Source organism: Bos javanicus, chromosome 29, assembly GCF_032452875.1.
Source record: "Bos javanicus breed banteng chromosome 29, ARS-OSU_banteng_1.0, whole genome shotgun sequence".
NCBI classification, from domain to species: domain Eukaryota; kingdom Metazoa; phylum Chordata; class Mammalia; order Artiodactyla; family Bovidae; genus Bos; species Bos javanicus.
In genome coordinates, this window is record NC_083896.1 from 18,230,622 (window position 1) to 18,244,606 (window position 13,985).

General features: G+C 48.0%; 1 protein-coding gene across 1 annotated transcript; it reads left to right on the forward strand.

Moving 5' to 3' along the window:
- Positions 1 to 1,979: 1,979 nt before the first annotated feature.
- Positions 1,980 to 13,625, forward strand: KCTD14 (potassium channel tetramerization domain containing 14). The gene is made up of 2 exons (XM_061406158.1): positions 1,980 to 2,212; positions 8,991 to 13,625. The coding sequence occupies exons 1-2, from the start codon at positions 2,144 to 2,146 to the stop codon at positions 9,651 to 9,653; spliced, it is 732 nt and encodes a 243-aa protein (XP_061262142.1). The 5' UTR covers positions 1,980 to 2,143; the 3' UTR covers positions 9,654 to 13,625.
- The last annotated feature ends 360 nt before the right edge of the window (positions 13,626 to 13,985 follow it).

Genomic DNA, 13,985 nt, shown 5'->3' on the forward strand with positions numbered 1-13,985 from the left:
AGCCTGCCAGGTTCCTCTATCCATGGGATTTTTCAGGCAAGAATACTGGAGTGGGTTGCCATGCCCTCTTTCAGGGGATCTTCCTGACACAGGGACTGAACCCACATCTCCTGTGTCTCCTGCATTGTAGGCAGATTCTTTACCCACTGAGCCATCAGGGAAGCCCATATGTTCACATAAATAGATATAAACTTATATATTGAATTCCCATAGTATATATACACTGCTCTGATGTTTATTTTTAATTGCTTAATAAATCATGAGAGGCTTCCCAAGTGGTGCAGTGGTAAAGAATCTGTCTGCCAATGCAGGAGACACAGGAGACACCCGGTCTGATCACTGGATCAGGGAGATCCCCTGGAAGATGACATGGCCACCTACTCCAGTATTCTTGCCTGGAGAATCCCATGGACAGAGGAGCCTGACAGGCTCCATGGGGTTGCAAAGACTTGGACACAACTGAAATGACTTTAACATGCATGGATGCGTGGGTTTTGGGGAAGAGGATCACCGAGACAAAGTGGCATTTTCATCACACTCTATCAAGGATACACATTATCATCATAATTTCTGACTCCTGCTGTTGACCTTGATCACCTGGATAACTACCTGGCAAAGTTGTCTCTGTCATTTTCTCCACTGTGCATTTACTCTTCTATTCTCCTCTCTTTCCATATTGTCCTCTTTAGAAGGTCACTATGCAGGCCTATACTGCTGCTGCTGCTGCTGCTGCTGCTAAGTCGCTTCAGTCATGTCTGACTCTGTGCAACCCCATAGACGGCAGCCCACCAGGCTCCCCCGTCCCTGGGATTCTCCAGGCAAGAACACTGGAGCGGGTTGCCATTTCCTTCTCCAATGTATGAAAGTGAAAAGTGAAAGTGAAGTTGCTCAGTCGTGTCTGACTCTTAGGGACCCCATGGACTGCAGCCTACCAGGCTCCTCTGTCCATGGGATTTTCCAGGCAAGAGTACTGGAGTGGGTTGCCATTTCCTTCTCCAAGAGTTATTCCCCATTTCATAAGGATTGTGTTTTTTTAAATAGTTATTTTTAATTTTTTAAAGTTTTATTTATTTATTTTTGGCTGCACTGGGTCTTGGTGGCTGTGCAGGGTCTTTCTCTAGTGGCAGGGGGAGGGGGCTATTCTCTAGCTGGGATGGGAGGACTTCTAGTGCCCGTGGGCTCCAGCAGTTGCAGCTCGCAAGCTCTGCTGCTGCTGCTAAGTGGCTTCAGTAGTGTCAGACTCTGTGTGACCCCATAGACGGCAGCCCACCAGGCTCCCCTATCCCTGGGATTCTCCAAGCAAGAACACTGGAGTGGGTTGCCATTTCCTTCTCCAATGTATGAAAGCGAAAAGTGAAAGTGAAGTTGCTCAGTCGTGTCCGACTCTTAGGGACCCCATGGACTGCAGCCTACCAGGCTCCTCCATCCATGGGATTTTCCAGGCAAGAGTACTGGAGTGGGGTGCCATTGCCTTCTCCCTCACAAGCTCTCAGTTCAGTTCAGTTCAGTCATTCAGTCGTGTCCGACTCTTTGCGACCCCATGAATCGCAGCACGCCAGGCCTCCCTGTCCATCACCAACTCCCGGAGTTCACTCTCTTCTGCTTAGTTGTGGCCCCTGGGTTTAGGTGCCACGGGGCATGTGGAATCTCTCTGGCCCAGGGGGGGCCCAGGGATTAAACCCAGGTTCTCTGCATCGGCAGGCAGATTCTTTAATAATGATATATTAATAATCCCGGATCACCAGGATTATATTTTACCAGCAAAATAACACACACAGCAGGTACCTAGCATTTGTTGCACTTTCAGCAGCTGATCTGAGGTGACTATATAATCCACTCTCCCCTGGAGACTCACTTTTCTTACCTGTAAAATGGGTGTTTCTCATCCTTCACCCCCACGACTGTATGAGTGGACAGGGTCCAGGGCGTCAACGTCAGTTCCCTCTCCCTTCCCCATTTGGCTGTCCAGCAACCCAGACACGAGAGGGGCAGTGACCAGCCTAGGGTGTCACCGCCGACTGCAGCCCAATCAGGGCTCTCACCACACCCTGGGTAGGATTCCCCCACCTCCGGGGGGGAGCCAGGTGCACTTCGGCCGGCCACAGGTACCCCTCACGGGCCAGCGCCCGCGGGGCCGGGGAAGATGAGCCAGACCTCGGCGCCCAACTCCCGGCCAAGTGGCCGGGCCGCGCCCCCCGCGGGCCGGCGGACGGTGAGTGCGAAGCCGGCAGCGCGCGTGCAGACCCGTCCTGCTCCGGGCCCGCCGCCCTCCCTTTCCCCACTCCTTCCAGGGCCCTCTAACCCTTCCCTCCCCGCAGGTCCGGGTTCCCCTGCTTCGGGCCTGCGGCTGGGGGCTCTCCGCCTGGGCTGTTCCTGCTGCTTCGATCTCTCCTGCAGCGCCCCGGTCTCGGCGCTGGTTCCGGCTCAGTCCAGCCGCTCCTGGTTGCCCTCTTTCCGGCTTGGCTGCCTTTGTGTGGTCTCCTCCCTGTCTGCTTTGTGTCTCTTCCCGCAGCCCCTCTGGCTTGCCCCTCCTCCTTCCCTGCCCCACCCCTCCTGCCGGTGGGAGAAGCCCCCACCGGGGGCGGGCCCGAGTATCGTCCCCTCACCCCCACCCCACCGCACCCCTTCTGCAACCCGAACCCCTGCCCTCTGGCTGGCTCCTGAGTCTTCCTGCTTGCCTGTTTCCTCCCAGGATTTGAGGGGGTGGAGGGGGGGAGTGTGGACCAAAGGGGAATATCAAGAAAAAGCCCAGTGCACTCTAGTATTAGAACATTCTCACCCCTGCCGGGCTAGGTGCCATCTCGAAGGCTTGTAGGAAGGGAAAGCAGACCCAGCCTTGGGGTGACTATGGCATTTTCCAGTCAGGTGATGACAGCCTTATTGTTCTTGGCTGTTGACAAAGTCACCTGGTCAGAGGCGTGGCCACCCAACGTGCCCAATAAATGTCTGAATTAATTACCAGAAGAGGGAGGAAGCGGGAGGAAGCCTGGACGGCCCCTGATGCGAAGTAGGGCAAGACTGGCCTTTATTAGAACCGCGGGGTGCTCCTGTGAGTCAGTGCTGAGGGTGAAAGTGAAAGTGAAATCGCTCAGTCGTGTCCGACTCTTTGCGACCCCGTGGACTGTAGCCCACGACTCTTTGCGACCCCGTGGACTGTAGCCCAGCAAGCTCCTCTGTCCATGGGATTCTCCAGGCAAGAGTACTGGACTGGGTTGCCATTTCCTTCTCCAGGGGATCTTCCCCATCCAGGGATCGAACCCAGGTTTTCTGCATTGCGGTCTCCTGCATTGCGGTCTCCTGCATTGCAGGCAGACGCTTTACCCTCTGAGCCACCAGGAAAGCCCTAAGTGCGGTTCAATTCAACAGACACATTGAGCAGCCCCCTGTGCTGAGCCCTGCAGCATGTACTGGTAACATGAAGATGAATCTGGGAATAGTCCTCCCTTAGGAACCTTCCACGGTGTGGGGGATTCAGATGAAGGGACAAAATTACAAGACAGAGATAAGTACCATGACGAGGGAAGTACATGAGCCTCTGAAATCAAGCAGACAACCCATCCAGAAAATTCCCAGAGCAATTAACTTGAAGGCTGAGCGACCGGACCGTGGGTGGTGAGCGAGTGACGTCCTGTGGACAGCGGGGCCCAGCGTGCTCTGGTTGGGTCGGGAAGGGAGACCAGTAAGTGGCTTTGGTAGTTGATTGTCAGGGTTACAAAGGGCCTTGTAAACCTCGTTAAGAAGTCTGGAGTTTACCTGTAAAGAAATGTGGGATCACTGAAGTGGTTAATGCAGGTAGTGACTAGATCAGATTTGCACTTCTGACAAACTGCTCTGGTTTCAGAGTTGAGATTGGATTGGGTGAGGACATTCCAGGGAGCCAGGAGCCATGGATCTGACCAGGCATTTAGAATCACCATTTTAGTGACTCATTACCTGTGTGTGGGGAGGTTGAGGACATGAGCAGAGTACAAGATTTCAGTCTAGGTTTCTGGCTCAGATGACTGAGACAGGACGCAGTGGGAAAATGTCCAAGTTGTGGTGTGGGGAGAGATCTTGGGGCTTGGGGACATATGACTGGAGATGTCCCTCCACTGACTAGACTAAGAGTGACGTAAGGAAATGTATGAATGTTTGGTGGGGTTAGAGTTGGGCCTGTCTGATTCATCCCTGTGTACCAGCACTAGCCTGATACCCACATTTCCCCAGCCCATGCACACAGGTCAGGCTTGCCCATCGAGGAATGCTTCAGCAGGGTGACTGGGTAGAACAGGTGGGGAGGAGGTGCCGGGGACCAGCCCCGGCTGATCCAGGGTACTCGAAGGAGAGACGGCATAGGCGAGGATCAGGATACGATAGTTTCAATTAGATATTAATTAGAGATATAAAGAGTAATAGAATAAGGATAGCTCAGTCGGAAAATTCAGTGGAGAAAAGAGGCTGAGTAGCTTGGTTTACGCGGGGGACCAATAAAACTTCAAGACAAGAAGTTTGCACCACTTACGTAGGCCGCAGGCGTCCTTCCGTTCTCCCAAAGGAGAGGAGACACTGAGGCCTCCCCGGTCGGATCTTAGAAGCCCAGGCATAATTAGTAAGCATGGTGGGTTCCGCGCTCCAGATGGAGACTCAACCAGAGTGAGAGAGAGAGCGACATGGGGAGACCAGTATTTCGAGAAACTGATCCCAATTCTTTATTTTCCAGAGTCTGTTTTTATACACTGAGATGTTATACAAAAGTCACGTGGGGACAGCAGTCCTGACTTTTATTAAAGTCAGGTGCTTCATACAAATGTATACAGAGGTCTTAGGGGTGTTACATCATCTTCTGGCCAGGGGGCCTGCTGACAATTTACGACCCTCTCCCTGTGACAGCGGTCAGTCAATCAGGACACTTATTTCTCCAGGGCTGATTATTCTCAAAACAGACGCCACCCAAGTAAAGTTACATTCCTACAGGGTGAGGGTGTAGTGGGTTTTAGTTAAGGAAAGAATTTACTTAGCCTAAGGTCTAACGTGATTAATATCAAAGGTTAATACTTATTTCTTCTATATATTCATTAATGTGTGTAAGGGCAGGGGATGTGGAGACTTAGCAACAAACATTGGCTCAACAAATGAAAAACCCTTCACCAACACAATTTCTGATCAGCCCATTATACTTATACTAATAGTTTTCTAACTTCTCTAAAGAACCTGTTTTTAGAGGGTTTAAAGCATCTTGTGCCTCTCACGGTTGGGAGGCTGTGAGCAATCACATGTGGCTGGACGAGCCTGTCAGGCAGGCTAGAGAACCTTCAGAGGAGTTTGTAGGTTAAAACACTCTTATCACGCCCAGGAATTATTATTGACTGGAGCTCTAGGTTAACTCCTTCTCCGAAAGAGGTGGTGGGGGACAGCCCCCCGTAAAGTCAGAGGTGTAGGTAAGAGCACAAAGTAGTAAAGTAGGCAGGCTCTGGTTATGGGGGTAGACGCTCGGGGATTTCCAGGGGGACTCCTGAGGCTCGATCCCGCCTTTGCGTATGTCGTATGTCGAGCCTCCTTCCTCATGACCTTTGTCATGGGCGGAGTACCTCACTCTGGCCCCCAACAAGGAGGGGCCGTGAGGAAGGGCTGGTAGTCTAGAAGAGGGATGGGAAAGAAGTCTTTGTCTGCTAGAAACAAATACAGCAGTATTCATGGATGACGTAAGAGGTTTGGGATTCCCAAAGAGGTTTGGCGTTTTTAGAAAACAGGGAGGGAAAAGGGACAGAATTAAGAAGCTTGGGAACAGGGCCCAGGTCTTGGGTGTTAAAGAAATGGGGGTGAAGATATCAGGGCAGGAGACTATTTTGTTTAGTATCTGGAAATGAGCTTCAGAAACAACATTTGAAGTGATTAGATTCATTAAACTTTCAGAGCTGAAGAGACTCAGAGTTCTCTTCATCCATTTTGCCTCCCTATGTCATAGACGACTAAGCTTAAGCTCAGAGTGGCTCAGGCGGTAAAAAGAGTCTACCTGCTATGCAGGAGACCCAGGTTCCATCCCTGGGTCGGGAAGATCCCCTGCAGAAGGGAATGGCAACCTACTCCAGTATTCTTGCTTGGAAAATCCCATGGATGAAGGAGCCTGGTGGGCCCCAATCCATGGGGTCACGAAGCGTCATACATGACTGAGCGACTAACACACTCAAGCACAGAGAAGGAAGTGAGATGCCCCAGGAACATAGCTAATAACTTGGCAGCAGTGGGACTGGGTGTTGGAAGGGTGGGAGTAGATCACTCATACTGTCCTGCAGTCAGACTGATACGGATTTGATCCCAGCTGCCACTTCCCAGGTGGCACTAGTGGTAAAAACCCACCTGCCAATGTAGGAGACATAAGAGACAGTTCAATCTCTGGATCAGAAAGAGCCCCTGGAGGAGGGCATGGCAACCCACTCCAGTATTCTTGCCTGGAGAATCCCATGGACTGAGGAGCCTGATGGACTACAGTCACTGGGGTCGCAAAGAGTCAGACAAGACTGAAACAACTTATCACACAGCACAGCGACTTCCTCACTTCCTTCCTTCTGACCTTTCCTTACCTGTAATGTGGGGATGTTAAGAGCACCTGTGAGCTTTCAGTGGTAGAGGAGTGAGGAGAATCCATCATCAATCCACTCAGGGGTTAGAGTCTGCAACTTCTCATTTCACTTCCTGGTTTACAGAACCACCTTTGGGTTAACCAAACACCCTTGCCAAAGAGCCTGGAGGTTTATGGGAAAAGGAGAGAGTCACAGGTCCTGGGCTTATTTTTCTCAAGGCTGAATTGTTTGGCTGCTTTCAGAATGCATCTTTTCTCCCCTCTCCATTCCAGCTAGCATAACTGTCCCTTGGTAGGAGCTGTTGCTATGGCAACTTGGTTCTTCCCCCGAAATCTGGCAGTCTTGAGCTCTCTTAATTCCAGTACTTTAATCTTAGAGGTAGAGCCCACAGACAAGTTGAAAAGGAAGTCACACCTAAATCAGACTGAAGGACATTTCTATACCCCTGGCCCTGCAATGACCTACAATCAAGTGTCCAGTTTGGAAATCCAGCTTTCCGTCCAACACTGTAGATCTTTCCCACACCAACAGCCATCGCATCCCCTAGGAGACCTTCCCTGACAGCCTCCAGCACTCATCCACAGAAAGAGCCAATCCCTTTTACCTTTGAGTCTTCCCCCTCAGCACCTACACATTGAAACCATCTGTTTGCTTCTCTCCTCTGTGAGCTCCTCAAGGGCAGGAACTGTGTCATGTTCATCTGCTTAAGAGAAGGCCTGGATGGAATAGGTCCTTCCTACATTTTGTTGGATGACTAGGAAATGAAGAGTGGAGGTGTTTGAAGGTTGAAAATTAACTTCTGTGATGACTAAGTGTAAGCTTCGGGGTAAATCAGATCTGAGTTCAAATCCTGTGACATTATCACTTAATAACTGGTTGATCTTGAGCAACTTAAACCTCACCTTCTTAAGCCTTAGTTTCTTCACCTGGAAAATGGGGGTTTACTACGTTCTTCATAGGATTGCTGTGAAGGTGGAGTTAGTAGCTTTGTACAGTTAATAGACTGTGAGGGGAGGTCTGCTTGTTCCTCATTGTTCCAGCTGCCTGACACAAAGTAGGTGCATACATGCTTTATTGCTGCTGCTGCTGCTAAGTCGCTTCAGTCATGTCCGACCCTGTGCAACCTCGAAGACGGCAGCTCACCAGGCTCCCCCGTCCCTAGGAGTCTCCAGGCAAGAACACTGGAGTGGGTTGCCATTTCCTTCTCCAATGCATGAAAGTGAAAAGTGAAAGTGAAGTCGCTCAGTCGTGTCTGACTCTTAGCGACCCCATGGACTGCAGCCTACCAGGCTCCTCCGTCCATGGGATTTTTCCAGGCAAGAGTACTGGAGTGGGGTGCCATTGCCTTCTCCAAATGCTTTATTGAATGGATTTTAAATGATGAAAGGTGTTCAGGAAGCTAGTTTGTAAGGATGATAACTGATGTATCACCTCATGTGTAATAATCACTAATAGAGTATTCGGGTATTTTTGTTAGGTCTGTGGGGCAGCACTTAGTATCCCCCAAATGAAGCCTGACCCTCAGTCTCTTTTCAAGTCCCTGTCTGCATTGGCCTGTGGGCATCTCCAGGCAGATACTGCGTGGGTCTTATCCACATTCTTAGTGCTCAGCCCGAGAGAAGAGGCCTCTAAAAATTCTGATGAACAGCTAAATCTATGTTTGCACCATATGTTACCATTTATGAGGCAGTTTTACACCTGCTGATTTGGTTTTACTGACCTTGTCACTACCAAGGATATTCCTGTTATTTAATCCCATAGGCCCTTATTTTGAAAAAGTACCCATCAAACACATTCTGTTTGTTATGTCATGCCAACTGCAGCCAGAATTTCTGATCTATACGAAATAAGAATTTTTATCACCATTCCCAGCACAGGATGCGGACACACAGTAGGTACCAAAGAAATGATTCCTGGATTGAATTTATGTATGGTTTCTTTAACCCTTCTAAAAGGTCGAAAATGCATTTCTCCCTTTTCCTGATGCCTTAAAAACAAAACAAAACAAACTATGTCTTATATCTAAGCATTCCTGTCAGGAACTCATGTCTTTACAAAAGCTCTAAATTCTTATTTTATGAATAAGGAATCTGAGGCCTAGGGAGGGGGAAGTCTTGCCACAGGCCACACACTTTAGCAGTATTGTCCCTGCAGCTTGCTTCCACAGCAGCTTCCTCCACTAATATTATGTGACCTAAATGAGAAAATTCAAATGCTTGAATTCGGTATTCTTATTTCAGACCAAAATATTTCCCTCCCTTAAAATGCCTACTCTCTGTAGCATAAATAGAACCCCCTTCCATAAGATGGACATTCCAGTAAGCCAGTTGGCTCCTCTAAATTCTGTAGGGTATTATACTTTGGATGAAAATGAATCATGAGCTCCCTGGAGATGGCGCTGTTGGTCACTCTGCCTCTTGTGCCCCCCAGGAATCTCCGGTCGTGGAGCTGAACGTGGGGGGTGAGTTCTATACCACCACCTTGGGCACCCTGAGGAAATTCCCAGGCTCAAAGCTGGCAGAGATGTTCTCCAGCCCCGCCAAGGCCTGCCTGGATGCCGAGGGACGCTTCTTCATCGATCGCTGCGGCACCTACTTTGGCCCCATCCTGGAATATCTGCGCAGTGGGCAGCTGCCCACCCAGCACATCCCGGAGGTGTACCGCGAGGCTCAGCACTACGAGATCAAGCCCTTAATCAAACACCTGGAGGACACGCCACAGATCTTCGGTGAGCAGGTGGCGCGGAAGCAGTTCTTGCTGCAGGTGCCAGGCTACAGCGAGAACCTGGAGCTCATGGTGCGCCTGGCGCGAGCCGAGGCCGTGGCGGCGCGCTGCTCCCGGGTCCTGGTGTGCCTGGTACGGAACGAAAAGGAGGATGCAAACTGCGCAGACGCCCTGCGCTCCCTGGAGGCGAACAAAAGGTCAGTGGTCAAATTCGGGCCTTGGAAGGCAGCCCTGGATATCAGTGACCTCCTGGACTGCCTGAACATGGACATTAAGGCCCAAGGGTACCAGGTATGCTATTCACACAACAGTCCGTTACCAGCCAAGGTCTCCGACTACTTCTATACGTTCAGCTTCAGCTGGTGGTGATCCCCAGGGGCCGGGGCTCTTTGTTATGGGCTGTGGTGGGAAGTATGAAATTAAAAGTTGCCTCAAAGAGCCATCTTTCTTTAAACTAAAAAAACAAAAACAAACAAAAAAAAACAACAACACAACACACAGGAGTTCCCTTGTGGTCCAGTGGTTAAGAATCCACCTGCCCAATGCAAATGACATGGGTTTGACCCTTGATCCGGGAATATTCCACAGGCTGCAAGGCAACTAAGTCTGTGGGCCAGAACTACTGAGCCTGCCACTCTGGAGGTCTGCTCAGCAACCAGGGAAACCAGCACAATGAGAAGTCTGCCCATGAAAGCTGGGGAGTAGCCCACCCCCCAGCTTGCCACAACCAGAGAAAGCCAGTGTACAACGAAGACACAGTGCAGTAAAAACAAACAAAATTTAAACAAAAAACCAAATAGACATCAAAAATTTCCATGGTGGTCGAGTTGAGTTTTGCCACCAAATATTTGTTTCCCTCTTGGGGTTCTTTACATCCACTGCAACTGACTCCACTGTACTTGCCTACTGAGGTGCAGCTGTTTTCCTCTTTAAAGTCTCATGTACCTGCCAGACCCTTCCCTGAAGTCTAACAGCAATGTGGGGATGAGTTGGAATGTTTCAACCATGCTTTGGCTGGAGATGCGGGATGACAGCAGAAAAGTAATAGGATGTCATGAATCTAGACAGTCAGACCTAAAAATGTAATCCAGCCAGCCTCAGCTTGTGGTCCACTCTTCTAGCCCCGGTGTCTGCCTTCATGAGGAAGATGCCACGTTAGTACTTGGAGTCAATGCTGCTCAGATCTTCTCTCCTGGGTGCTGTGAATGTTGGCTGCTGAAACCTCACAAGTGTCCTCTTCTGTAGAGCAGCAGTTCTCAAAGTGTGGTTCCTAGACCAGCAGCATCCCCAATACCTGGGAACTTGTTAGAAATACAGATTCGCTAGTCCCTACCTCAGACCTACTGAATCAGAAACTTTGGAAGTCTGCCCAACAGTCTGTTTTAACAAGTCCTCCAGGTAATTATGATGCACCCTAATTTTGAGACCTGCTCTAGGAAAGAATTGCCATCTCACTTGTGTGGAGGTTCAAAACACTGATCCCTCACCTCAAGGAGGAACAGGTCTGATGTGGTTCCTATTTTAGCTCCTTGTGGGATCAGGCTGAAGTCAGCCTTTGCTGGACACCACATTCCTGTTTAGCGGTCTTCTTCAACTTTACCCTGCTTTCCTCACTCTGCTTCACTTGAGAACATATCCTCACTAAACCACTTGAACAAGAGACTCTCTCAGGTTCTACTTCTTAACCAAAGACATTAGGTAACTTTAAGGAGGAAACCTTCATCCTTCTCCAAGTTCAGGTCTGGTGTAGATGGCCCCCATTCCTTACCTAGTTGGGAATTCCCTACTACCAGCCGTCCTGGGCTCCCTGGGACTGAAGGTCAAGTTTAACTGCCAAGCTGTAAGGAATTAACACTGAATCAGGAAATTTCAAATTTAAACATAAAATTTCTCAGAACATAGTTATTTTCAGTGAGCATTTTAATTCAGTAACTGCATCTGCTTGTATATATTTTTTATTCTCAAAGCTTGTTCTGTATTTTTCTTTTTTTGTATTTAATATGGCTGACAGTTTAAAGTAGAAAAATGCTAAATGTCTATTTGAACTTAATATCATGAATTAATTCAACATTATTCATAAGGAGCCAGAAAAATGTTCATACCCTTTGATCAGTAATTATACTTCTGAGATTTGATTCCAGAAAGTCACTCTGCTCCATAAGATCTAACTAGGATTGCATAAAATCTCACTTTTATGAATTATGGAAAGATCAATGTCCTCCCAAAGATTTCTGCACATTCCAAGAGTGCTTGTCTTCTTACAGTCAGTTCTGGTTCTCTGCTCCTGCTAGATTCATTCAGCATTGGGATTAGCTAGATTTCTTAACCTGTTGTGCTGTTCTACACAATGCTTACCCAGAGTTAACACTCAAATCTTTTCCTTAACTTTTACAGATGCCACTCGCACCAACTATTTGCTCACATAACAGGCAAATAAAGGGAAGGGAGTTTACCGCACAGAAACGCAAACAACTTCAAATTTAATATTGGGCATATCTATTCTTAAAAGTGTCTTAGTCAAAAAAAAAAAAAAAAAGTGTCTTAGTCACCCTATCACTAGAGGCTTTTCACTAGTAGATTGTATTTGTTTTCTACTCTTTTCTTTCTTCCCTATTCCTGCCATGCTTCTGTGTGTGTCTGTGTGTGTGCTCAGTCATGTCCAACTCTTTGCAACCCCATGAACGGCAACACACCAGGCCTCCCTGTCCCTCACCATCTCCCAAAATTTGCCCCAATTCATGTCTATTGCATTGGTGATGCCCTTCAGCCATCTCATCCTCTGATGCCCTCTTTTCCTTCTGCCCTCAATTTTTCCCAGCATCAGGGACTTTGAAACCCCAATTTAAAAATGGGCAAAGGACCCAAATAGACATATTTCCAAAGAAGATGAACAGATGGCCAACAGGCACATGAAAAGATACTCAGCATCAGTAATTATTAGAGAAATGTAAATCAAAACTGCAATGAGGGGCTCCCTGGTGGCTCAGTGGTAAAGAATCCACCTGCCAATGCAGGAGATATGGATTTGATGCCTGTCCGGGAAGATCCCAGAAGTCGAGGGTGAGCTAAGCCCATGCGCCACAACTACTGAAGCCCAAACACTCTAGAGCCTGTGCTCCACTAGAGAAGCTGCTGCAATGAGACGCCTGTGAACCGCAACTGGAGAGTAACCCATGCTCGCCACAACTAGAGAAAAGCCTGTGCAGCAACAAAGACCCAGCACAGTCAAATAATTAAGTAAAATTATTTTTTTTTAAATCCACAATGAGATATCACCTGAGATCTGTCAGAATGGCTGTCATCAAAAAGACCACAAATAACAAATGTTGGCAAAGATGTGGAGAAAAGGGAATCCTCACACACTGTTGGTGGGAATATAAATTGGTGCAACTCCTATGAAGAATGTTATGGAAGTTTCTTTAAAAAATAAAAACAGAACTATCATATGACCCATTAATTCTATTCCAGGGTATATAATCTGAAGAAAACAAAATATGTGTACACCCCAATATTCATAGCAACATTATTTACAATAACCAAGATATGGAAGCAACCTAAGTGTTCAATAGGTGAATAGATACAAAAGATGTCTATGTGTCTCCACACACACACACACACAATGGAATACTACTTAGCCATAAAAAGAATGACATTCTGCCATTTGTAACAATCTAGATGGCACCCCACTCCAGTACTCTTGCCTGGAAAATCCCATGGACAGAGGAGCCTGGTAGGCTCCAGTCCATGGGGTCGCTAAGAGTCGGGCACGACTGAGCGACTTCACTTTCTCTTTTCACTTTCATGCATTGGAGAAGGAAATGGCAACCCACTCCAGTGTTCTTGCCTGGAGAATCCCAGGGACAGAGGAGCCTGGTGGGCTGCCGTCTATGGGGTTGCACAGAGTCGGGCATGACTGAAGTGACTTAGCAGCAGCAGCAGCAGCAGCAGATGAACCTAGAGGGTGTTATGCTTGGTGAAATCAGTCAGACAGACCAAGACAAATATTCTGTTAACACTTGTATCTGGAAACTAAAAACTAACACAAATAAATATATATATACAACAAAACAAAAACAGGCTCACAGATACAAAGAACAAGCTAGTGGTTACAACTGGGGAGAGGAAGGGGAAAAGGCAACATAGGGGTATGGGATTAAGACATACAGTCTACTATATAAAAAATAAGTAGCAGATATATTGTATGACACAGGGAAATGTCATTATTTTGTAATTCCTCTAAATGGGGTATAATCTATAAAAGTATTGAATCACTATGCTGTACACCTGAAACCAATATAATATTGTAAATCAAGTATACCTCAATAAAAAAGAAAAAACCCACCTCTGTTCATTTTTAGGGGTATATGTATCCTTGCCTGGAGAATCCCATGGACAGAGGAGCCTGGTGGGCTGCAGTCCATGGGGTCGCAAGGAGTCGGGCATGAGCAACTAACACTTACACTTACTTGAGACTATTTGGGCTTCCCTGGTGGCTCAGTAGTTAAAAATCTGCCTGCCAACTCAGGAGACATAGGTTTGATCCCAGTGTCAGGAAGATCCCCTGGAGAAGGAAAGGACAACCCACTCCAGTATTCTTGCCTAGGAAATCCCATGGACAGAGGAGCCTGGCGGGCTGTGGTCCATGGGGTTGCAAAGGAGTCAGACACGACTTAGTGACTAAACAACAACATGAGACTTTTC

Coding starts and splice junctions, on each gene's coding strand:
- KCTD14 (XM_061406158.1), top strand. CDS start 2,144: ATGAGCCAGACCTCGGCGCCCAACTCCCGGCCAAGTGGCCGGGCCGCG. Junction 2,213..8,990: donor CCCCCGCGGGCCGGCGGACG/GTGAGTGCGAAG, acceptor TGTGCCCCCCAG/GAATCTCCGGTCGTGGAGCT.